The sequence below is a fragment of the Poecilia reticulata genome, linkage group LG1, assembly GCF_000633615.1.
Source record: "Poecilia reticulata strain Guanapo linkage group LG1, Guppy_female_1.0+MT, whole genome shotgun sequence".
Taxonomy (NCBI): Eukaryota; Metazoa; Chordata; class Actinopteri; order Cyprinodontiformes; family Poeciliidae; genus Poecilia; species Poecilia reticulata.
Genome location: NC_024331.1, coordinates 28,176,107 through 28,199,575, shown reverse-complemented (window position 1 = coordinate 28,199,575; position 23,469 = coordinate 28,176,107). Strand labels below are relative to the sequence as shown.

Here is a 23,469-nt window from a genome sequence, read left to right as displayed (position 1 = left end):
ATTCCTCCTCCTGAACTTGGCATTAAATTTTTACCCAAATGAACATACAGCAGAAGTAGTAGACTTCTTTTGACACAAGGTTTTTTTTTTTTGGTTTTTTTTTTTAAACATCTTTTTGATTCTTTGGCTGTAGAGATAAGCCTGGGTTCTTGTCTTAAGATGCTTTGGAGTTTTTCCAGGTTGCTTTAAGGTAAAGTTTGCAGAGGGAATACCCCCTGGGGTTTGGGTCTGAGCCAATAACGTAAACCTAGCTCAGTAACAACTGTCACTACCTGAGACGGGCTGAGAAACTGCTCAGCTTGGTTGATTTAGCAGATAAACTTGGGTGAGATGTTCAGAAGAAGGCAGTGATAAAGTCTTCTGGATGCCTTCTTGAAGAGTACGACTCATCACACCTGAACCTTCAAATGGAGACCTGGAGTATTAACTCCTAACTGAACGAGCTCTCAGATATTTTTATTTTTTATAAAGGGGAAGGTAAATGGTACATGTTTTTACTTTTCACACATAAATGTCTGTATTCAGCCCTCAAAATGTTTTATAATTATTTCCCATCTATTACAAAATTTGTTAGATTTGTCTCTAGCAGTTTTGCCTGAAAACTTTGTCAATCGTTTCTTTTATAAAATGGTTCAAGATGAATCAGACTGGTGGAGGAGCGCCTGTAAACATCAGCGTTAAAGTCTTTGTCTGGACTTTGACTAGAACATTCTAACACAATAGAAGATGAAGCTCCACCCAAGTCTTGAGTCTTTTGCTGCTCCTAACAGGTTTTCTTCCATAACTGTATTTGTCTTCATCCATCTTCCCATCAGCTCTGACCAACTTCTCGTTGTTCAAGAGCAAACGTCCCACACCATGAAGCTGCCACAGCCATGTTTCACAGTGGAGTTGGTGTGTTCAGGATGATTTGCTTCAGTAGTTTTTCAGCATTCAAGGTGCATTACATGCAAGCAACAAAGTTCAGTTTTTGTCTTAACAAAGTTCAGTTATTGGCTGCAGGAAACTGCAAGCAGGATTACAAAAAACGATATTCTTGTTTCTCTTCCGTAATGGCCGTGTTGTGTCACCATTAGCTTCTTGCCTGATTCTCTGATCAATTTCTTTCTCGGCTTGTTGATTAAGGTGGACAGCCATGTCTGGGTAAATCTTCATTGGTTTTTCCATTTTCAGATGATGGATTAGCCAGAGCTCTGTGAGATGTTCAAAGATTGAGGCGATGGTACAAAATCTAACCTTGCCTTCAAACTCTAAAACTTTCTCCTTGAACTGTTTTTGTATGTTCATTGTCCTTCTCTGAGCAGCTGTATATGTACTGAGATTATATTACGCCTTCATAGACTGTTTATCATTAGTAATTAGGCCACTTGTATTTAGTTTTCCCCCAACATCCACAACCTTGTAAAGACGTCCCTAAGAAAATTTTAAACTATTAGTCTTCAAGGGTCTTCAGCAAAGTATTAAGCCATGAATGTACGATCATCTTCAAATCACATTTTTTGTTTGCAAATATCTGAAAGCATGTTTTCCTTTTGTCATTATAAACTAGACTGCAGCTGAAAACTATTAACTAATCTTAGAAAAAGTAACATAACAGAATATGGTGCTGCTGTAAAAACAAAATGATGATTTACCTCTAGCTACCTTCTGTAGATGGATTCGCTTAGAAACAAAATGTAGTCCTGAGACACCCTGGTGTTTGTTTTTAAATCTAAAGTATGAACGAGTTACCACTGAAGGCTTTATTGCTAGCACACCAAACTTTGATCAAGTCAATTAAACCGAAGTTAGGCTAAACATGTCCACGATAAAACGGTTTTCAGTGGTGCCAGCTTGGATAATGATATAATTTTCCCTTTTTAATGCCCTGTCCGATTATTTTGAATTAAGATCATGAATTCATCATTCACATCATGAAATATGCTTGCAAGTGAAAAGAGTCATATTGGAAGGAACTTTGCGATGTCTACCTACTTCCTTACAGGTTTAAGGTTTACATCTCAGTGGATCAGTGTGAACAACCTTTGGGTTGTTTTGAACTGAAAAATGTTTTTGTTTTAATAAGCTAAATACAGCCTACAGAAATGTCAATCAGTGCTTTTTAAAGAATCTCAGTTCAGTGTTGAACGATTCAGTTTGTTCTACTCTGAATAGCTGCTTCCCATAGTCCAAAAGCATAACTGTTGGGTTAATTGGATACTTTTTTTTTTTTTTTTATAGAATTTTATTCATTTCATTTAAAACAAAACAGATGCTATACATACAAAAAAGAATATACAAAACACAAATAAAATGAAAGGTAGCAGAAGAAGAATAAAATTCTTATTAATATCTGCCCCTTTTTTCCAAAATAAACAAATTCAAACAATGATAGTTTTCAATTAATAAAACATAACAAAAAAGAAAAAAAAAAACATTAACTCCTTCTTGTACAACAATTGTTATAATTGCACATTATACAATTGTATATGTCTTCAACTTAACTTTTATCATTCTCTTAAATATATCTATCAAGCCAGCATTTTTATTATCACTCTCCAGATTATTCCACAATCTTATACCTTGTACTGATGTACATCGGTCCTTCAAATTTGTTCGAATCTTGGGCTTTACAAACATTTCTATACCCTTAAGATTGTAATTACTTACTCTCTTAACGAAGTATAATTGCATATTAAGAGGTAATAAACTTTTATGAGCTTTATACATAACCTGCAAAATATTGTAATCAACCAACTCATAAAATTTCAATAATTTCAACTGACAAAATAAAGCATTTGATGGGTGATTATAATGTTTTCTGGTGATACATCTTATTGCTCGTTTCTGTAAAATATAAATGGGATTTGTAATTGTTTTACAWGCTTTCCCCCAGACTTCAATACAGTAAGTCAGGTGTGGAGCAATTATTGCATTATATAACATAAATAAAGCTTTGTCATGAAATAAATCCCTTACTTTGTACAATACTGCCATGGATTTGGCTATTTTTGTTTTTAAGTAATTKACAYGGGGTTTCCATGTCAGCTTTTCATCAATGATAACACCCAAGAACTTAACCTCATTGACCCTACAGAGCTCAACATCATCGACTTCAAAAGGAAGATCGATAGCTTTATTTCTTTTACTAAATATCATATAATTCGTCTTATTCAAATTTAATGATAATTTATTTAATTTAAACCAAGTTTGTATCTTAATAAATTCTGTTTGTATCATCTCCATCATTTGTTCTATGTCTTTTCCTAAACAGAAAAAGGTAGTATCATCTGCAAATAACATAGTCCAAAAACATAACTGTTAGGTTAATTGGATACTTCAAGTTGCCATTCAGTATGAGTGTGTGGATATACGTTTTATTTTTTTGTCCCTGTTCTGAGATAAACCTGCGTACCGGTCCATGGTGTACCTTGAGCTTAATGACTGCTGGAATAAGCAGGTTCAGAAAATAGATGGATTGTTGGGTTTTTCATTGCTAAGGAACTGAGCAGTGTTGCTGTCAACCAGGCTAACAGACTTCCTGTCCCATTTCAAAATACAAGTTTAAAACATAAATACAGAACCCAAAGCTTAAACCACACATCTACATAATAGTGGACTCTTGTTTTTCCACATGATATCACATGTTTAACAGCTACTGGATAGTACATTGACTTTTAGAAATTATAAAATGGAAATTTCCTTTATTGTCCCCCAGAGGGGAAATTCAGAATATGATGGGATTTCAGTATTGAACTGCAAGATCTAGTTCTCCCCCTAACAGAATACCTGTATCAATACAAGGAAGTCTTTTAAACAATTCATGAAGATGTTTACATCATACATGTCAATTCTGAATTTTAATCAAGAATTGTGTTTCCTTTGGTTATTTTTTTCAGATTTGGAAAGAAGATAATGATAAAAACTGGGAAGGAATCTGCGCCTTTCAGCGGCTAGACCACTCAAAAAGTTGGTGGGTTTTACTGACATTCAATCAGTCTCTCCATCTGGGGCTCATAGTAACATCGCCTATTTGTTTTCAATGCACTTTGCTTTCTGTCCCATTCACTTTTTCCGAAATTGTTCTTTCTGCGCGTATTTGTAAATGTCCCAGTGGATAAAGGGAAGATTAGCGCCAGTTTGCCTTGATTACACTATTCTTGTTGGAGTTGAGGAGGGGGGGAAAAGCAGCCACTCAGTGATTTGAACACGTGCAGGGAACAAGTGATTGTGATCAATAAAAAGTAAGGGGGGTGGGCTGGAGAAAAATGAGCAAGTGCTGTAAGGGAATGAATTGCCAATTTCTGTTCTTGTCAAGTGTTTTTGGAAGGCGGCTCTTGAGAGAAAGCTGTTTCTGGTGAAGGACTCTGGCACCAGTGTGGGTGTGCGTGCATGTTGGAGGAAATGAGGGTTGCTCAGCCGTCAGTTGAGCATAATTGAAGCATCTGACAATTTTGCATCTATGTATTGTTGTAAATGTTGGACTAAACTGAACGTGTGTTTTCTATAGCCATTGTTTCTGCCAAAAAAAAAAGTAATTGGATGTAAAGGTAACAAATGTTTTATGAAACCCTTTTTTTTTTTTTTTTTTTTTTGCTTAAAAAATCAGTTGATTCAACCTGATGAAGGGACTTAAATTAATGGCTTTAAATCATCTTTTATGAACTAATAGTCACTATAGACACAGAGAAACATGCATGTAGTTTCTGAATCTGGTAATCGGTTAACCCCAAAATAAGGACTTTTTTTAGTTGAGGCCAAGCAACAACCTACTATATTCTCACTAATTCAGATTTTTTTCCAATGAGATCATCCTATCTTTGTACTTTATTCATTATTGTTTTTACTTTCAACGCATTACTCAACCAGCTTTATAAATGTAGAGACTCAGATTGGTATTGGAGCTTATTTGAACACAAATTTTCAACTCTTGGAACAGATTTTTAATTGAATTTTGCAATTTCTAGCATTTTGTTTCTCTCCAGGTTGTCCTGGTTTTACAGTAAAGACCAAAATTATTCAACCCCTATGCTAATAATGATTAAAATATGTAAACCTAACAATGAAAATATTAATGTGATGAGAACAAACCTAAAGTGGGGTGAGAAGGTAGAGAGACGTAGACTATGAACTGTCTACATGCCAGCAGATGTGGTAGCTGGAGAATCGGATCAGGTCTGAGGATAAGGCCTCGAAAGAAACTGAACTGCCAATTTGTAGAGTATTTATTTATTTTTACCAAAGCCTCCATCTTTAAGAGTACAGAGACTTTCAGAAACTATTCCTACCAACTTTTACACATTTTTCCATATTCCTGATTTCCTGCCACAGACCAACACAACATAGTGCTTAATTGTTTAGTGGAAGAAAAAAAGGGTTAAATTCTTAAAAAAAAAAAAAAAAAAAAAATTGAATGTCATAATAGATGGAACAAGATTGTGCTCTGACAGGCTGGTGGAAGTATTGTATCTAGGTCATTTTGACTCCGTGACCTGCTGGATACGATGTCTGGTGCATTGCGCAAGAAAATAAATTAATAAAGCAGGATCAAATGTGCATGTACTGTCTGTGAGCTGACAACGATGAGCTGTGCTGTATAAAAGCTGCTCACGACTCGGTAACCTTGGTTAATGTCTTTGTCAGCCAGGCTGCCGTCTTCAAATTCCTTTTTCTTTTTCCTTCCCCTCCTGTTATGTACTGAAAATCAACCAACGCTGTAAATTTCATGTCGCATCACTGAAGTTTCTGCCAAAACATGTGGTATTAATTTATATAGAACTCTTACTCTTGCTCTTAAATTAAATCTAATGCAGCCAACTCCCTTCAAAGGTCAGTAAATAGAGTCCACCTGCATGACATTGAGTATAAACCCAGCTACTCTGCAAAAGCCTCTGAGGTTTGTTATAAAACATTAGTGAATATAGATGGATATTTACCATGCAGAGCACTTTCTGCAGTTCGATCTGTTGAAAATGTGCTATATGAATACAGTTGACATTGACAGAAGATCCAGGAATACAGGAGGTGGAAAATAATATCTCAAGCTTCCACATCTCACTGAGCTCCGTTTAATCCATCATCTAAGAGTATGACACAACTACAAACCTGTCGAGACATTTCTGCCCGAGGAAGTAGAAGAAACCAAAAGGCCCATGGTAACTCTGGAGGAGCTACAGTAATCCACAGCTCTTTGAGCTGAGGAACCTTTCACTCCTCAGATTTAGGCTTTTTGGAAGCCATTGCTGAGGGAAAGCCAAACTTAAAAACTTCTGAAGACCTGAGACTAGAGCAGAGGTTCACTTCCAGCAGAGTGATGAACCTAAACGTAAGGCCAGAGCTGCAATGGAATAGTTAAAAGTATATACATGTTGTGGAATGGTCTATTCAAAGTCAAGAACTAAGACCGGTTGCGAGTCTATTGATGGGAGTAGTTATTAGTTTGAAACTTGGGCCCTGTCCACACAGAGACTATGCATCCATGTGGATTTGACATGTTGGAAGACCAGAAACGATCGCGAGTGTTTCCCAGAGAGGATGAATTTTAAAAAGCCATTTTCCAAAAATGATCTATGCAAAATCTCACTGCTGTTTAACACATAACAAAGGGACACCGTTTCAGTTGGTAGTTTTTTAATGCTTATGGGAAGCATACCCCAAAAGATGTGCAGCTGGAATGGCTGCAAAAAGCAGTTCCACAAAATCGCAAATAAGTGGGGCTAAGTAAAAATGCACACCACACTTTTCAGATTTTCATTAGTAAAGAAAGTGAACAGCATGAATCTATTTTGTTCCACTTCAGTAGTGCATAATTGCTTGACTGATTAGAATCTCACCTGGGCTTTTTTTTTTCCTTTTTAATTCTAGATGAGTTTGTTAATCCAAGCTTTTAAAATGCTTGGAATAACAAGACCAGTGGAAGGAGAAAATCCTGCCCTACAAAGAAAGTACCTCTCTTTGAAAAAGGATTCTGTCTTGCCTCCAAGTCTAGAATATTTCAGTGACTATGGAACCAAGGAAAGGGGTCACATTTGCTCTGGTTTTTCCAACCATCAATGAAACATTCCTGTGTTCCAGGTGCAAGTCTGCCTGCAGAGGTAGTTCTTCCCCTTCACAAGCCACAAAATATCATTCATCTTACAAAACCTTCCCAGTTGCTGGGCTCTGACTAGCTCTGGGCTCATTCTATTTGCATAAAACATCTACCTGTTCACTACGAACTGAATTTAATAGATTTATGTTTTAATATTGACAGTTAAACGGATTTAAATCTTTGACTACACCGCGTTTTGACTTAAAAATAAAACGATGCTAAGAGAATCTTTAATCTATTTGCTCTTTCCTGGGGATCTTTAGTTAATTTGTATAAATACATTTCAGGATAATGGCATATTAAAGCTTTTTGTGCATCATAAGGAGTAATATGGAGGCTAACGGTAAAGTTCAGAAGAACTAAAGGAGTGGTTAGAGGGATACAAAGTCCTAAATGTGCTTGTGAGAGGAAGTGGTGAAATGTAAAAGCTACCTTTTTTTTTTTTTTAACTGCAACTTTTGTGTTTGTTGCTGCTTCTTGACCAGGATTCTTTTGAAAAAGAGGCTTTTAATCTCACTGGGTTTTCATTCTGGTAAAATAAAGGTGAAATTAAAAAAGGAAAATGAACCAACTTGGTCTTTGAAAATGTCATGTCAAATGTTTTTCTGATGAACCGTTTTTTTGTTTTTTTGGGGGGGGTTTTCACAGGTACCTAATTTGTTTTTTTTTTTTGTTTTTTTTGTTTTTTTTTAGATCAGCTTATCCGTCTCATTTTAACAAATCTGGACTACTGAGCACACCTGAATATAAACGGCACCCGGTGTGCCTGCAACACAGCTGCTTAGAAAAAAACACAGAAGCCCACCAGAAAAAGTCATTGATCACCATCTTCATCTTTTTTTGTGCACTGAAACTACTAAAGTCATCTTCCTCAGTGTTGCTGTTCTCTTCATCATCTAGCAGTTCAGCCGTTTGAAACCCGTTGGTAAAAAATCAAATGGTAGCCGCATCACAGCATTCAAAAAGAGTAAAATGTAGAGGCTCCTAGTCCAGAAATTATGATCAACTATAATAAACACTCGCATAAAACCTTTTAAATTGTTGAAGAACTGGCATGTAGCAAATTTTAATACAATTCCAATTAACAGAACCAAACATTGTGCTTAATTTCTATACTGCTTGGGAGTTTCATCCTCAAACTTTTAAATCAAATCAGATGTGTGTGTGTGGCCTCTAAATTACTTTGGTTTGGTTCTGGCCCGCTCATTAAGCTTTTACCTCTCCGGCCTCTGGGACTCACGGCAACACCACGCCATATTAATTAGAGAACTGCAGAGCTAATAGTAGTTGTGGGATCTCGGCTTTATGTGTATGTAAAATGGTAGCTCAGCATGTTGGATCTGATGGAATGTCTCTTTAAGTTTTTATTTTTTTTTACGTGGTATCATTTATGGGTGATGTTCTTTGTCCTTTGAAGAGAGAGATGTCTAATTTGATGTTGGACAGAGCAAGAGGCCACAATTCCTCTACTTATTTTTCCTGCTCGAGTTCATTGCACGCTGTGCTCTTTGGTTAGTTCTATAACGCAGAAACATACTCCAATTTCCCTTTAGCATTTTATTGACGATCTAAATGAGGTACTGAAACATCAGTGTGCAATCAGAATAGTAATAGATACATTTCATATTCAGGGATTGCATAAAGAAAAGCTTAGCTGTGACCTGTGCACATTAACATATGCATAGATAATGCATTCACTCCCTTTAGCCACGCCGTCAGCTACCATCTTCCAACGTTTGGTGAAATATATACATTTGGTGAAGCTCCAACTCGGTCTCCATATGCTGAAAAATAAGCTTTCATCTATCTGATGGCATTCAACTCTCTTTACTGAATGTGATGCTCACAGACAGAGTCCACAAGAATTAAACTCCCACATCTTAAAGTAAGCTAAAATGTATTTTATTTATTTTTTTGATAAAATCTGAATCTTAACCTTTCAGATAGATGGATAGATGTGCTGCTGAACAGCTACAGTGCGCTTTCTGCCTCAATCTCTGGGGATTTGGTCTCAGATGGAAAATGGTTCACTTCAGCCTGGAAAGCATGTTCTTCATGCTAATAATAGAGCATACACACATGCATACTGTGTCCTTCTGCTGTACAGAAAAGTAATGGGGGATTTCAAACCAGCAATTGTTTGAATTCATTTAGGTCTATTTTTGTGCCTGAAGCACAAGAATTTATTCTAAACCCACCTAACCCTAATTTGTCTTGCATTGTTTTTCGCCAATTGTCTGTTTTGCAGTTTTTCTGGTCAACATAAGTGATTTTTAAATCATTTGTTTTCTCTGATCAAGATATGATGCACATGGTTATATTTCAGCATTTTCTAGCAGGATATCAGCAAACCTCAAAGGCTGTTTTATAATGAAACACTGGTAATGAGCCATGCTTACGAGTTTGGTACAGTTTATAGTTAAATCAGATTTTTAGAGGGGGAAAAAACAGATTTAACTATAAATCTGGCTTTATAGTTAAGTCCTTACTGCAGAAGGACTTGCAGTAGGTGACCGTTCTCTCTCTGTCAATCATACATCCCCGCAGATTTGCCCTTGACTCGCCTTTTAATTACAACAAGCGACAAAATGGAGCTGGAAGATGTTAAACAAAAGCTACAAACAAGAGAAGCTACACTATTTACTCAAGTTACGATCTTAAAACAAAAGTAGGAAACTCTTACTTAAAATACGTTTAGTTTACTTCAGTTTCAGACCAAAAATGAAAGTTAATTAGTTGGGTTTGATCGGGATCAGACACTAACTAGTACACAGCTCTCCTGTCATTTCTAAGACGAGCACTAATCTATGAAATGGTGCCATTTGTCAGTGATTATCCTTCATTTTTATTTAATTGTATTATTTCATATTTATACATACTTTTAAAATATACCCTTTAGGAGCCCTCTGTCCTTGGTGTTTTTATTTTTATACGCTCCGTCAGGATTCTGAATCCACTGATTTCCAAGCGGGATAAGTCGGCTGGTTTAAAGCTGAGCTGTACATCAGAGTAGGGTGTTGGCATGCAGAAAATGGAGGAACTCTGCAGCGCGGTGCCGATGCATTTGTTTCAGAGCGTGCAGGAGATGGGTGTGTTCAGCTCGGCTTTAACGTTTCACTGAATCCAAGTGATGTTTGTGTTGAAGCTCAGCGCTGGAGCAAAAAGACTCCAGCCATACATTTGCTTTGAACTATTCTCCGTTTTTTGTTTCTGTTGTTCCACATCCTTTGTCTCCTGTTGTCTACTATTCAATCTCCTGTTTCTCGGTGATTATCCTTGCGGTAATACTGTAATTATGGCCCATTTTGTTCATTGTGTTTGTTGTACTCCAGTTACTGCTGCAGATGATGGTAATACTGTGTAGCATCTGTCTCGTCCTTTCGAACATGCGGTATTCTGTGGTCCTCTCACAATAATCCCATTCATGAATCAGGTGTTTATGTCAGTGATATGGATGGAACTGCAGGAATCAGATGTTGTCTGACCTGATAGTTGAACATAAAACTGGAACAGGGCTGAGTCATTGTCACTTTTGGAGATAAATCATCCTTTTCTTTCTGTTTTTACACCATTATCACAATATCTCTTATCCCTGTACAGCACAGCTTAACTCTTATCATAGCTGCTCTTTCCTTAAATCTGTTATCTGGATGTAAAGAAACATTAATGCTAAAATTGAGTTCAGCACAAAGACACTGATGTGAAGAGACACATTTTCACTAAAGGCAGAGGATAATGGATCCTTTGTGCCGGAGAGGCTGAATGATACCTGAACACGAAGGAGGTGGGATGGTGGATCTCAGAAAAGAGAATAAACCAAAATGAAAACACTTCAACTAGATAAATATAGACTCTAATGTATGTAAGATCCTCAGAACTGTTGTAGATGTAAATTAACTAAACATTATCAAAGGGGATGTACAGGGAGGACGGCAAGGAAGAAGAGATGGATATGAGAGAGAAAGTAGGAATGAAGCTTGGAGAGGAGGTTAGGAACCTGGAATCAATGAAGTCTTTGTTAACAAGGGCTGACCTGCCTCTTTTCCCCGCCTACATTAGACCTTCATTGCTCCCTTTGCTCCTCACTCCGCCGCTCAGGGTAGCTGAATATGTGTTCGGTATTTTAACCAGCAGCCACTTCAGATTTTAGCTGAGATGACTGAAGGGAAATCTTCAGCTCAGCCTTACAGAATGTCCCTTTTAAAACACACTTTCTAATACCCAGAGTTACCAAAACCTTGTTGATGATTTTACTTAAGGTTATACTAACCCCCAAGACAACATTTTTGCAGATATTGTCTAAATGAGTTATTTAGGGTTCGATCTTTGTTTCTGTGCGAATTTGTAAATTTTTTTTTTTCAATCCATTTAATTCTGCATCATTTTTTCCATAAATCGTCTCCTTCAGTCGAACAGTGTTTGGGTACTTGAATTTTCCCATTGGTTGCATTTGGTACAATTGTCACAGCCCCACATTCAGGTGTAAAATCAAAGTGTGTAAAATGTGTCGCTTTAAGAGAAATAATCTTTTTCTTGCCTTCTGTTTTTACACCAAAGCACGTGACTCGTAAACAGAGCCATCAGTCCTTCCCCGGGTTTGAGTCCCGGCCCGTTGACCTTTGCCCCATCTCCATTCCCTCTCTCATAAACCACTTTCCTGTCAGATCGCTTTGAAATAAACGCCACTAGAGCTGAAAACAACTTAAATAGGTGCAAATTTCTCAAATCCACCGGACTTCTGTTTGTTTCTCCTATTTAGTGCAACCTGCTTTGACAACCTGCTGCAGAAATACAGTAAGCAGCATGTGCAACACAGTTGCAATAAATAACGTCAGAAATTTGTGAATTATTATTGAACAAATGTTTGCCAATGAAAGCGGTTCAGTTGCTTCTCATTTCCAGTCCCAGTTGTTATTATGCTGAGCAGATGAAGACTATTCTTAAACATCAGAAGTCTGAATGACACGTTTATGCTTTTCTGCTCAGATAACTGAGGCTGTTTTTTTTTTCTCCTAAGAGTGCCAAACATCTGTCTTTTTCTCATCCCTCTCTCATTGCCAATCTTTGCGAAGAGGGGGATTAGGTGGGAGAATGAAAAAGGTAGGAAAGGCAGCGAGAGAGAGAGAGATTATCCCAGCAGATTTCCACTTGTGAGGTCATTGAAAGTAGTCGGTAACACCGGAGAGAAAGAGATCAGGAAGAAATTTGGATAATCAGAAGTCAGTAGGCTCTGAAGGAGGAATAATAGAACAGAGAAAATACAGGAAAATCTCTTAAATTCAACTAGTCACTTAAAAAAGAGGCTAGATTATTTGTACTTGCGTCCTGCTACATGTTTCGTGATCATTTTGGCATTAATTACACGATCGGTTTGGATAGATGGACGGGAAATCTGAGGTAAGCTGCACACTTAATGGTAATCCTTAATGAGAAATATACATCTTCATAAAATTCAGCATGACCAATATTGACCAGATTTTAGTTGTTGAACTTGCTCTAGTTTACTTGAGTTGTTTTTCATTCATGTGGGGAGTGGGCTGCACATGTGTTTCATTTTTGTAGGAAATGCATTTGTTTATTTAAATTCAGTGAAAAGCCAACAATGCATAGTGGTGATGGAAAAGTTAAAGTACAGTTTGATTACTGAACTCAGTTTCTCATTACTCTGGGCAGTGACAGATGTGTACTTTAGCAGGTTTCTACTGTTGGTTTAAAAAAAGAAAGAAAGTCAGTGTGACTGCTTTGTTAGACTAGATGCTCCATAGCAAATAATCACAATTTTATATAACATTTAAAAAAAAAATCATACAAATTCACATGTACATGTTGGTGTCAATAGTTACAGTACCATTAAAATGTTTTTGTCCCATCATGAATTTCTTATTATACCTGGAGAGTCGTAAAACTCTCCAAGTTGCCCAAATAAAAACATTTCTGCAAAGGAGCGTCATCCAAAATTTCTCCATTTTGATGTAAAAGACTCATCACCATTTATCAGTTCCTCCTGGCAAAGCGGCCAAAGCCGCTTAGTAAGCGATTACTTTTCCACACAGGGCCAGGTTGGTTTGGATGCCTTATTTCTCCTTAATAAATCATTATTTGAAAATTACTTTCTGTATTTACTTGGCTTATTGTGGTGTGATATAATCTGATTATCTTAAACACAATATATCTATGAGGAGGTGAGAACTTTTTCACGTCAGCGTCCTCGCTCCATGATTTGATTACAATTGACCTGCTAATGACTGGAATGATAGAAATGCTCCGAATGTCTCATTACACAGAACCCCATTTCAGCCCAGATGGAATCGGTAATGGCATATATGGCTTCACATATGAGCTTCGTGTTTTGGCTGTGCAAGGCTGGCCTCTAATATGTTGTTCTTATTTGGCTCTTGCTAACCTGGAAAGTCATACTAGCTGAAGTGTTCCCAGATTTTCCTTTCAAAACAACTTCAACTGCTGTTGTCTGCCCCGCTCTGGTCCTCAGGTGGTTTTCTTCCAGAAAGGTCAAAGTTCAGCAGTCCAGACCCAAAGTCTCCTTTAGTTGGTTGTCTGTAAAGAAAGAACACTACATAATTGATGTTGAAAGCAAAAATGTATCTTACATGCATATAAAACGTATGGGGATGATTCTGCTGGAAATGCAAGTGTTTGTATCCTGCTCAATACAAATAAATGGATTAATGTTTCATAAAGTCTAAAGTATTATTGGACATATTTGATGATTTTCTTTCCCTCTGTGCATCCTCTATTTTAAAACGGTCAAAGACGAAGCAACTTCGTGGCCAACAATCTTGCAGTTTCCATCCAGGAGGTTTCAGCCATTTGACAGTCTTATTACTATAGCATTTAGTTGGTGAAAGTACAAATGTACATATTTCTCACAAACACTCCTCAGATATACAATGGGGAGAACAAGTATTTGATACACTGTTGATTTTTCAGGTTTTCCCACTTGCAAAGCATGTAGAAGACTGTAATTTTTTTTATCATAGGTACTCTTCAACTGTGAGTGATGGAATCTAAAACAAAAATACATGCATGATTTTTAAATGATTAATTTCCATTTTATTGTGTGAAATGAGTATTTGATCATCTATCAACCAGTAGGAATTTTGGCTCTCTGACATGTTAGTTCTTCTTTAAGAAGCCCTCCCGTTCTCCACTCATTACCTGTATTAACTGCACCTGTTTGAACTCGTTACCTGTATAAAAGACACCTGTCCACAGACTCCAGCATCTCCACAATGCCCAAGCCAGAGAGCTGTGTAAGGATATCAGGGTTAAAATTGTAGACCTGCACAAGGCTGGGATGGGCTACAGGACAATAGGCAAGCAGCTTGGTGAGAAGGCAACAGCTGGTGCAATTATTAGAAAATGGAAGAAATACAAAATAACGGAAAATCTCCCTTGGTCTGGGACGCCATGCAAGATCTCAGCTCGTGGAGCATCATTGATCTTGAGGAAGGTGAGGAATGAGCCCAGAACTACATGGCAGGACCTGGTCAATAACCTGAATAGAGCTGGGACCACAGTCTCAAAGAAAACAATCAGTAACACTCTATACCGTCAAGGATTAAAATCCTGCAGTGCACACAAGTTGCCCTTCCTCAAGCCAAAAAGCCCGTCTGATGTTTGCAAATGACCATCTGAATGATCCAGAGGAGGAATGGGAGAAGGTCATGTGGTCTGATGAGACAAAAATAGAACTTTTTGGTTTAAACTCCACTCGTCACGTTTGGAGGAAGAACACCATCCCAACCGTGAAGCATGGCGGTGGAAACATCATTCTTTGGGGATGCTTTTCTGCAAAGGGGACAGGACGACTGCACCATATTGTGGGAAGGATGGATGGGCCATGTATCGTGAGATTTTGGCCAACAACCTCCTTCCCTCAGTAAGAGCACTGAAGATGGGTCGTGGCTGGGTCTTCCAGCATGATAACGACCCAAAACACACAGCCAGGGCAACTAAAGAGTGGCTCCGTAGGAAACATCTTAAGATCCTGGAGTGGCCTAGCCAGTCTCCAGACCTGAATCCAATAGAAAATCTTTGGAGGGAGCTTAAARTCCGTGTGGCCCAGCGACAGCCCCGAAACTTGAAGGCTCTGGAGGAGATCTGTATGGAGGAGTGGGCCAAAATCCCTGCAAACCTGGTCAAGAACTACAGGAATCGTCTGATCTCTGTAATTGCTAACAAAGGTTTCTGTACCAAATATTAAGTTTCTTTTTTCTGGTGTATCAAATACTTATTTCACACAATAAAATGGAAATTAATTATTTAAAAATCATACATTGTATTTGTCTGGATTTTTGTTTTAGATTCCATCACTCACAGTTGAAGAGTACCTATGATAAAAATTACAGTCATCTACAAGCTTTGCAAGTGGGAAAACCTGAAAAATCAACAGTGTATCAAATACTTGTTCTCCCCACTGTACTTCTGTCTCCTGCAGTTACACAAACTGCATAATGGATGCAGATTAGCTGAACTGAAGTACCAACATTGCTGTCCAAGCTCACTTCTGCACAAAACGGGGCGACAAACTTCCAACCAATCACACAGCACTTCACACAGAGCTCCATCGAAATAGTTTGACCAGGCCCTGGTGTCGAAGCCGAGCCAGATGCCTCTCTGCGAACAAAATGAGGCCATTTTTGTCACACGTCTACGTCAATTAGAGGCGATTTCAGCACTTCTGATGATGTGGGAGCCTCAACTATTTGAGTCTCTAATTTATTTCTGCAGGGCTTTACACTGACACCAGCTTGCATGTTTTGCATTATGCCAAGTCTTAAACTGGCCAAAACTGGATTGATTTATTCTTAATAAATCCAGCAACGCATCAACATTAATTAAAAATATTCCCTTTGCTCAGGTAACTTATTTCCTAATATTTATTCATGCATAGATGGAAAGTAGAGGCTCAGATTTTGTCTCTGTTCTGTTTGTACCTGCAGACTCGTCCTGCTGCTGCTTCTGCCGCCGTCCATGTTTGTGTCATTATGTCACACTCGTTTGGCAATCCCACCTGTTCCAGGATCCTTTCTTACCTTTTTATTTTATGGTGATTACAGTCTGAGGTGGATCAATGAGACAACAAGACTGCTTAGTTGTTTTGCACAGTCAGTCCCATAGAAACTCCAGCTGGATTTCCTGAAAACACAGAATCCTTCCAATGGTTTATTCACTCAAAAACAGACTGAAATGCTCACTACCACAGTCTAAGTTACAGATCACAAAACAAACACACTTTAACACACATCTCTTGTCTCTCAGGTTTGCACACATGGAAATGTACAATATCTGCCCTCAGGATGTCTTGTCTAAGGTGTAATATTTTCTTTATAAATTCTGGCACTTAGCAAAAGTAATGTTCAACATGTAAAAAAAAAAAAAAAACATTCCCAGCAAATGTGCTTCGTATTAAACAACAAAGAAAACATGCTGCTTTTACCTCCCCTTCAGCAGTTACAGTTCACATTTATAATACCTGCCTCTCTGCAGAGCTGCAGCTACTGTCAGAACATTGAGCACAATCTGTATGACACAGAAGCTCAGGCATAGATGACTTCAGGCAAAAGATCATCAAGCAACATTAAGTCAGAGCAGCTGCATCGGTGAAACTTTGAAATCTCTCGGCATTATAAAAAAAAAGACATTTGAATGTAGAAGGAACATCACTTTGTATCCCAAACAGTCTTGGCTTTGCGTATGCATTACCCAACTTCAGCTGTGCTGCATTTGCATCTGGATGTACAGCATTCACTTTGCCTTCTTACGGATTCCTTCTGTACCTGACCTGCAGATATAAATAATGGAAGAAAAAAAAAGATTAAAGGAGCATGAAAACTGTAAAAGCAACGCATCAACTGAAAAGTGAATAAACTCAAGTGGGGTGGCTAGACGATAATATTCCAATGCAGCTTTTCGTTTTTTATTAAAACGATTATCCTTTAGTAATTAAATTCAAACACTGGTTTTAGCTAAAATATATATTTCTTCTGAAAGTGTTATTTTAATTGTATGCCACAAAAGAAAATGTATTTCTGCACTTAAAAAAAAAAACAAAAAAAAAACACTGTATATGTGAAGAGCCAGCTCTGAGCTGAATGCGTCTCATGTCCCTCTTACACACACTACAAAGAAATATAACTAAAAACAATGAGAGATTGTGGCTGTTTTAGTTCCATCGCCCAGCTCTTAATCTGTGTTTCAATAAGGTGATGAAATTCATATTCACTTCCCAGTCTTTTAAATTGGCAACGGGGAACATCCTGATGGGGAGACGGAGAGTGGTGCAACAATCTTCAGAATTGCCAACTGTTTTGGAAGCAATGTAAATATGAAATCATTCCATTAACAATCATGCACTGTTGCATCTGAAGCAGACTGTGTATAGTCTATGAAGTTGCCAAGAAACTATTTGACGTTATAAACATATGATTATGAAAGCATATTTCCTTTTTATTAGGAAATGGTTCTAAAAGAAAAGCTATGTAGAGCACCTTATGTCTTCTGAATCATTCAGTGGACTCCTACCATTTACTCACAGCACGACAAACTGTTATTATCCAGTCGTATGCGGATCAGCAGCTAATACATGAATGTGATATGACTCGTTAACTTTTGACACAACGCAGATTTTCTGTGGCAAAAGTGTCTTTAGTCACTGCTTGATATTACGTTAGCTTTGTGCCTCCTCTGTATGCTCCCCTACACCAAGGGCATGTAGGTCAGGTGAAATGGAGATGCTGACATTTAGGATTAAACATCCATGTATTCCCAGAGAGATGCCCTTAGCCTGATTGGAAATGTGTAAGTGTGCTAAATTAATTATTAGGGTCACCAGTACGTCGGAAGAACTCTAGTCACATATGCCTTTGTTGGCATTACGGTACATTGAAAAATCCCGCTGGCCCTGGAGCAATTGCATGTAAACATCAAACCTGCAAACTGTTGTGTATTTTTATTGGGATTTTATTTGATGGCTTCACATAAGTTAGTGTATGATTATTTTTTTTTAATGGGAGGAAAAATATGTATATTTTTTTACAAATACCTCAATATAAAGTCCTAATTAGTAAATGGAATCCAGCTGAGTGAAATGTAACCAAAAATACAACATTCAGCTGTTTAAGGCCTCAAAGCCTTGTTGGAGCATCATGAAGACCAAGCAACACAGCAGACAGATCATCTCCACAGTGATGGAAAGTGGTTGTAGCATTATGCTGTGGGAATGACTTTCTTCAGCAGGAGAAAGACTTGAGACACCTTCCAGCAGAACAGTAACCCTAACGTTAGCTGGCGCTTCAGTGGAATAGCTCTGATCTAATGTGTAGTAATTGCCCAGTCAAAGTTCATACTTAAAAATTGTGAATCTATCATAATTGTTGCAATTTGCTGCTTGCATGTGCAAATTGTGCCGTTTTACAAAGAAGAATGGGCGAAAATGTCCATTCCTGGATTTACAACACTTGTAGATTTGACCAAGGTTTTTATTTGTCAAACTAAAATAGTAAGAGTACAGCAGTACAGAGATTAGCATGCATTATTAACCAAATACACTAGCGGACATACTTAAAGACCTTAATAGCCCAACACATACACAGGTCCAGAAGGTAGAGGATTTAAGGATCAGTGTCTCAGATTAGGATGATTGTTTTATTAAGCTGTCTGGCCACTACTGAAGACATTGCTAACATCCCTTGTCTCAGCTTTATGTAAGCATCATGTACTAAGATCCTGCTTCCGAACAATCTTATGGGGCCAACTGATCATAAATGGCACGTGGGTCTTGTTGGAATTGTGAACTAGGACTGACTTGTCTTTAGGTTGTCAGAAATCAAATGCCTCTTTACTCAGACGTCTTTATTATGTCAGTGACATCAAACCACCAAGCAAACATCAACAAGTGAAACTTGTCATGATTTTTCATAAGGGTTTAAATGAGTTTTTATAGTCGGAATCACATCATTAAGTGAAGCATCACATTCATTTAAAATTGGTCCAAAAAGCTTCATCTTGCTATATAAATAATTCCACCATCTAGGTTTATCAGCTGCAATAAAAGAAGATCTGCAACGCAGCCACTCTGACATACAAATTGACTGAAGGTTTTGAGCTTTCAATCTGTGCAGGAAATCAAACTTATTCTGCTGCAAAGTCTAAAGTGCTGTGCAAGATTTGAACAGTTCACCTCTTCGGGGACCATTATGTCAAAGGCAACTTTGCTGTTTTTGTAAATATGCTTAATTTGATGATGCCCTTGATTGCTTTGTCAATAGTTATACAATTGGTGCACAGATGCCCATTACTTTTACTTAATAAATTTTGTATGAAGGCCTTGTTATTGAATTCTGAGAAGTGTCGCAATCATGGAGCAAGGCCTATATTTCATCACATAAAGCATTTTGAATTGCCTTGTTCCTGAAATGTGTTCTACAGATAAATTTGCCGTTCCTCACCTTGTGTGGTGTAATGCATGTATCGCAGGTTGTCTCAGGGACTAAAACATGCTACCTTTTACAAAAATCAAAAGGAAAGATGGCATGTGCATATTATCCACACAGGCCATTTTAAAATATTATTGACTTTCATTAAGACTCTGTTAAAATCAAGCAAAAGAATAAAAAGAAAATTCCTGCAGTCACACCAATAAGATAATGTAAGGGCAGCAGTGAGTGCAGTGTCCTACCCAGGGACACATTTGAACTTGGAGGTTTAACCTCTGACCTTTTGCACGCTGCCTCCACTTAATCACAGCAGCCTTAGGCAACCCGAATAACACATTCACACATTAATGATGGCAGAGGAGAAAGTTATTTAGAAATTGGTCCTTTAAAGGCTTTTTTCTGTTCCAGCATTGTCACCTGAAATCATGTAACACACATGGGCGTGATGCATCAGCGCTTTCCTTTATCACCAGAATAGGCTGCATTATTTTGGCCAGTTTTGTGATGGTTATGTAAAATACAGCTGGTCTGAATACTGAAGCTAGCACTTTTGTATGCCTGTTTACTCATACAAAAGTGCTATGAGTTCCAGTGTGGCTGAACTTCAGTAATGTAGCTGTTAAATGTTGTTCAGAGGACGCCGTCTGTCCAGCCTTCATCTCTATACGTACATTCACGGTTTGGTTGCTCACAACCTGTTCTGCCTGAAAATGTCCCTTCAAGCAAATGCAGCGGTTGGAAGATATTAATATTCAAGCTGTGGATCATTTGGCTCAGACACAAAGAAAAAAAAAAGTTGCTGCTCCATCATGCATAGACATACAGTTGTTGAACATATGTGATCTGTGAATGATTTTCAGAAATGTTTACCCTGACAGAAGGCATGTGAAGGGTAAACAAGGTAATAACCAACCCATTGTCTTAGCTGAGAAACTTTTTGCTAACAATCTCCTTGGTTGCCATAGTGATATGACTGTTCCCTCCATCTTCTTTGGTGTGTTGGCAATAAGAGGCCACAGATCCCTTTCACATATTAATGTAAATATGTTTTTTTTTTAATAAGGGCAAGCAAACTGTTTTCTAATTACATCAGAGCAACTGCCAGTCATTCCTTGCTCTTACATGTCACTTTGTCCTTACATGGCAATACCATTCTGTTTTAGAGAAGTTGGTTCCTATCTTTTTTGTGTTAAGTTTAAAAATTATTTCTTTTTTAAAGCCTTTATCGTTGTGTTTATTTACTCCTTGAGTTGATCTGTGATGATCAATACTATCTCTCTGCATCTGCGTCACTCTACAACTTATCTTTGTTTTTTTTTCTCTGTCTTTGTCTTTGCGCAGTTATACAACAGCATGCCTATATGTTTTTCAGCGGCACGAGCAGAATCATTATGGAAGTGAAAGAACGACGTCCATACTGCTCCCTAACCAAGAGCCGAAAAGACAAGGAGGGACAATACACTGGTAGGACAACCCAATTACAGCAGTCATACATTCATACACTCATGAATTCATGCATGCATGTATACATGAATACATAAAACGGGGAAACATTTAGCCTGGTTTAACGTTAAAACTGAGACAACAAGGTTATGTAAGGTTATAAGGTTTTATGCAGTTTGCAAGGTCAACTTTTTTTTTTCTCACTTCTAGCCTATAAACAAGATGTCCTCTGAACAGCAGAGTAAATATTTTTATGAGCAGCTGGTAAACTTGCAGCCTCAACATTTGCCCTCATCCATCATTAACATTTGTTTTTCATTCACTCAGTTCATTTTCAACTTGTGCTTAATTCTGTTATTGGTACTGTATAAATAGACCATTAGGAATTTTTCTAATAATGTGTAGTCAGAATTATTGCTTGCCCCCACAGACCTAACCTTTTCATACAGTTTATGAATTTTGGACTTTTCACAGCCACTAAGAGGATTAATTAGCATTCATAGGACGACTATATTAAAATAAAGCTCAGATTTAATTGAACCTGGGAATAATTCATTTATGGCTATTACTGTTAAAGATTAGAGCTGTTCATTTTTTGCTGAAAGTTTAAAACTTTGCATTTGAAGGCTATGATATCTGGGAGCAATAAAAATAGGAAGGAATAGCTTCCTATTAGTGGCTGTAAATTTTGGATTTAAATCTGGTTATCTCATACATGGGGTGATATTTGCTTAATTAGAAAAGGGGTTTTGATGAGACTCATTTGTCAGAATAAAAATACCTTTTGAAAATAACAACCTTGAAGGAGGTCTGCAACACATTTGTTATTAAGCTCATGTTTATCTATTAATGTTTTTTTTTTTATTGATCAAATGTAACATTCTGACTTTAAATGCTTTGTTTTCATTAACTGTAGGCCAGGAATTATTAATATTAGCATTATTAATAGAAATAAAGACTTCAAAACATTCATTCCTGTGCTAATCAATGTAACATGTTTCACTTAGTGAATGTAGTTACAGAAATAAACTTTCTAATAAAATTCAGATTTATTTTGTAATTATACACTGTTTTAATTAGAGCCTCAGTTATATTCAGAGATGTACTTTCACAAAATTGCAATATGTGTGTCCATAGACATGGTTGGTGTGTGATTTTAAAAATGTGCTGTGTGCTGCTCTCTGAGCGTTCGCCACGTTGCCAAACAGGCTCTATTTCAAGGATTTCTGATAGAAATCAGGCCTGGAAGGGAAACTGCACTAAAAATGTGGTTGATCACAGCCACACTGTGCTTTAACTAGGGCAGATGGAGGGGGGGGCAATTACATTTTCACATAGAATATTTTTTCCTGTATTTGTTGGTTTTACAAATTGATCGTGATCAACAGATTTTGGCTTCTCTGGCAAAAAACAAAAATACAAAAACATTTATGTCAAGGGGAAAGCTAGTTTTCCTTATGTTACGGATATTTATTGTATTTTCATTATTTCTGGAAAAATCAGTTTTGACTTTGACTTTAACAGGTTTTTTGTGTGTTTTAGTGTCAAAAAAGCCAAAATTTGTTGTTCATGATAGATTTGTAAAATCAACAACGATGGTAAAACTCCCAGGGCAGTGAGCACTTCGCCTAGGAAGTGTGAATAAAAATTGTGATTGTATTTTCTCAACATTTCTTTTTCTGTTATTACATTTTGTTTGCTGATCGAAACATTTAGATGTACGAATAAAACAAAAAGCAGTGGCAGGAAATGATTTTGAGCAAGTAGATATATTTCACTTCACTGTACATTCATGCTAACCACCTTTGTATGCACTACATATAGTTTGCCCTAAGCAGATGGTCAAAGCTCAGATGATGAAGTGGTTGTCCTCCAGTTAGAACATTAATAAGTCCTCTATACCACGACGCGTCCTTGAGCAGGACAGTGGCCTCTCTTGATGCTTTCTTGAACCTAAATAAGGTTAAAAAGTCACTTATCAAGGACCATTTAACTTTTTCTTTTTGCCGAGGGCCTCACAGATTTATCCAAGGAGAGTCTGGTTAGTAGAATTTAGTGGAGCTCTTTTAAATGTCAGTTTGAATCCAAATCTGCTACACTGAAGGATAACATTTGAGCAAATGTAATAGATAAATGCCACAGAATGTTTTGTGGTACTTTTATCGGACTAAATGAGACACTAAATTGCAGCAGCAGATGGTAGGGAAGGTTGTCATCTGAAAGTGAAAGTGTAAAATGTATTCTGCCTTCAAACTGAGTTGCAAAAAGAAAAGCCAGAGACTTTCTTGCTGGTGAGAGAGAGTCCGCAGAGCCACCTCCATGTTTAGAGCTGATCCCGATGAGATGTAGATTATTGGCTTAGAGGTCTGTATGGTGGCCTCGGCTTAAGGTGGTTCACTTTACATGAAGATACGGAGAGATGACCTGCAGATTCTTAAAAAAAAAAGTACCATGAACTTCTGATATATATTCTTCAAACGTGTTTCATCTCATCTCCTT

General features: G+C 37.5%; 1 protein-coding gene across 13 annotated transcripts in view; it reads left to right on the top strand.

Moving 5' to 3' along the window:
• The window catches only part of tenm3 (teneurin transmembrane protein 3), a 549,164-nt gene that overhangs the window by 299,007 nt on the left and 226,688 nt on the right, over positions 1–23,469 (top strand). For 10 of the 13 annotated variants that reach the window (XM_008419232.2, XM_008419247.2, XM_008419223.1 and 7 more), the window contains 2 exons: positions 3,879–3,952; positions 20,869–20,991. In XM_008419232.2, coding sequence (XP_008417454.1) covers positions 20,889–20,991 — 103 coding nt within the window. In that variant the 5' untranslated portion in view covers positions 3,879–3,952; positions 20,869–20,888. The remainder of the gene's footprint in view (positions 1–3,878; positions 3,953–20,868; positions 20,992–23,469) is intronic. The other 3 variants (XM_008419265.1, XM_017305071.1, XM_008419253.2) reach the window with 3 other exon arrangements.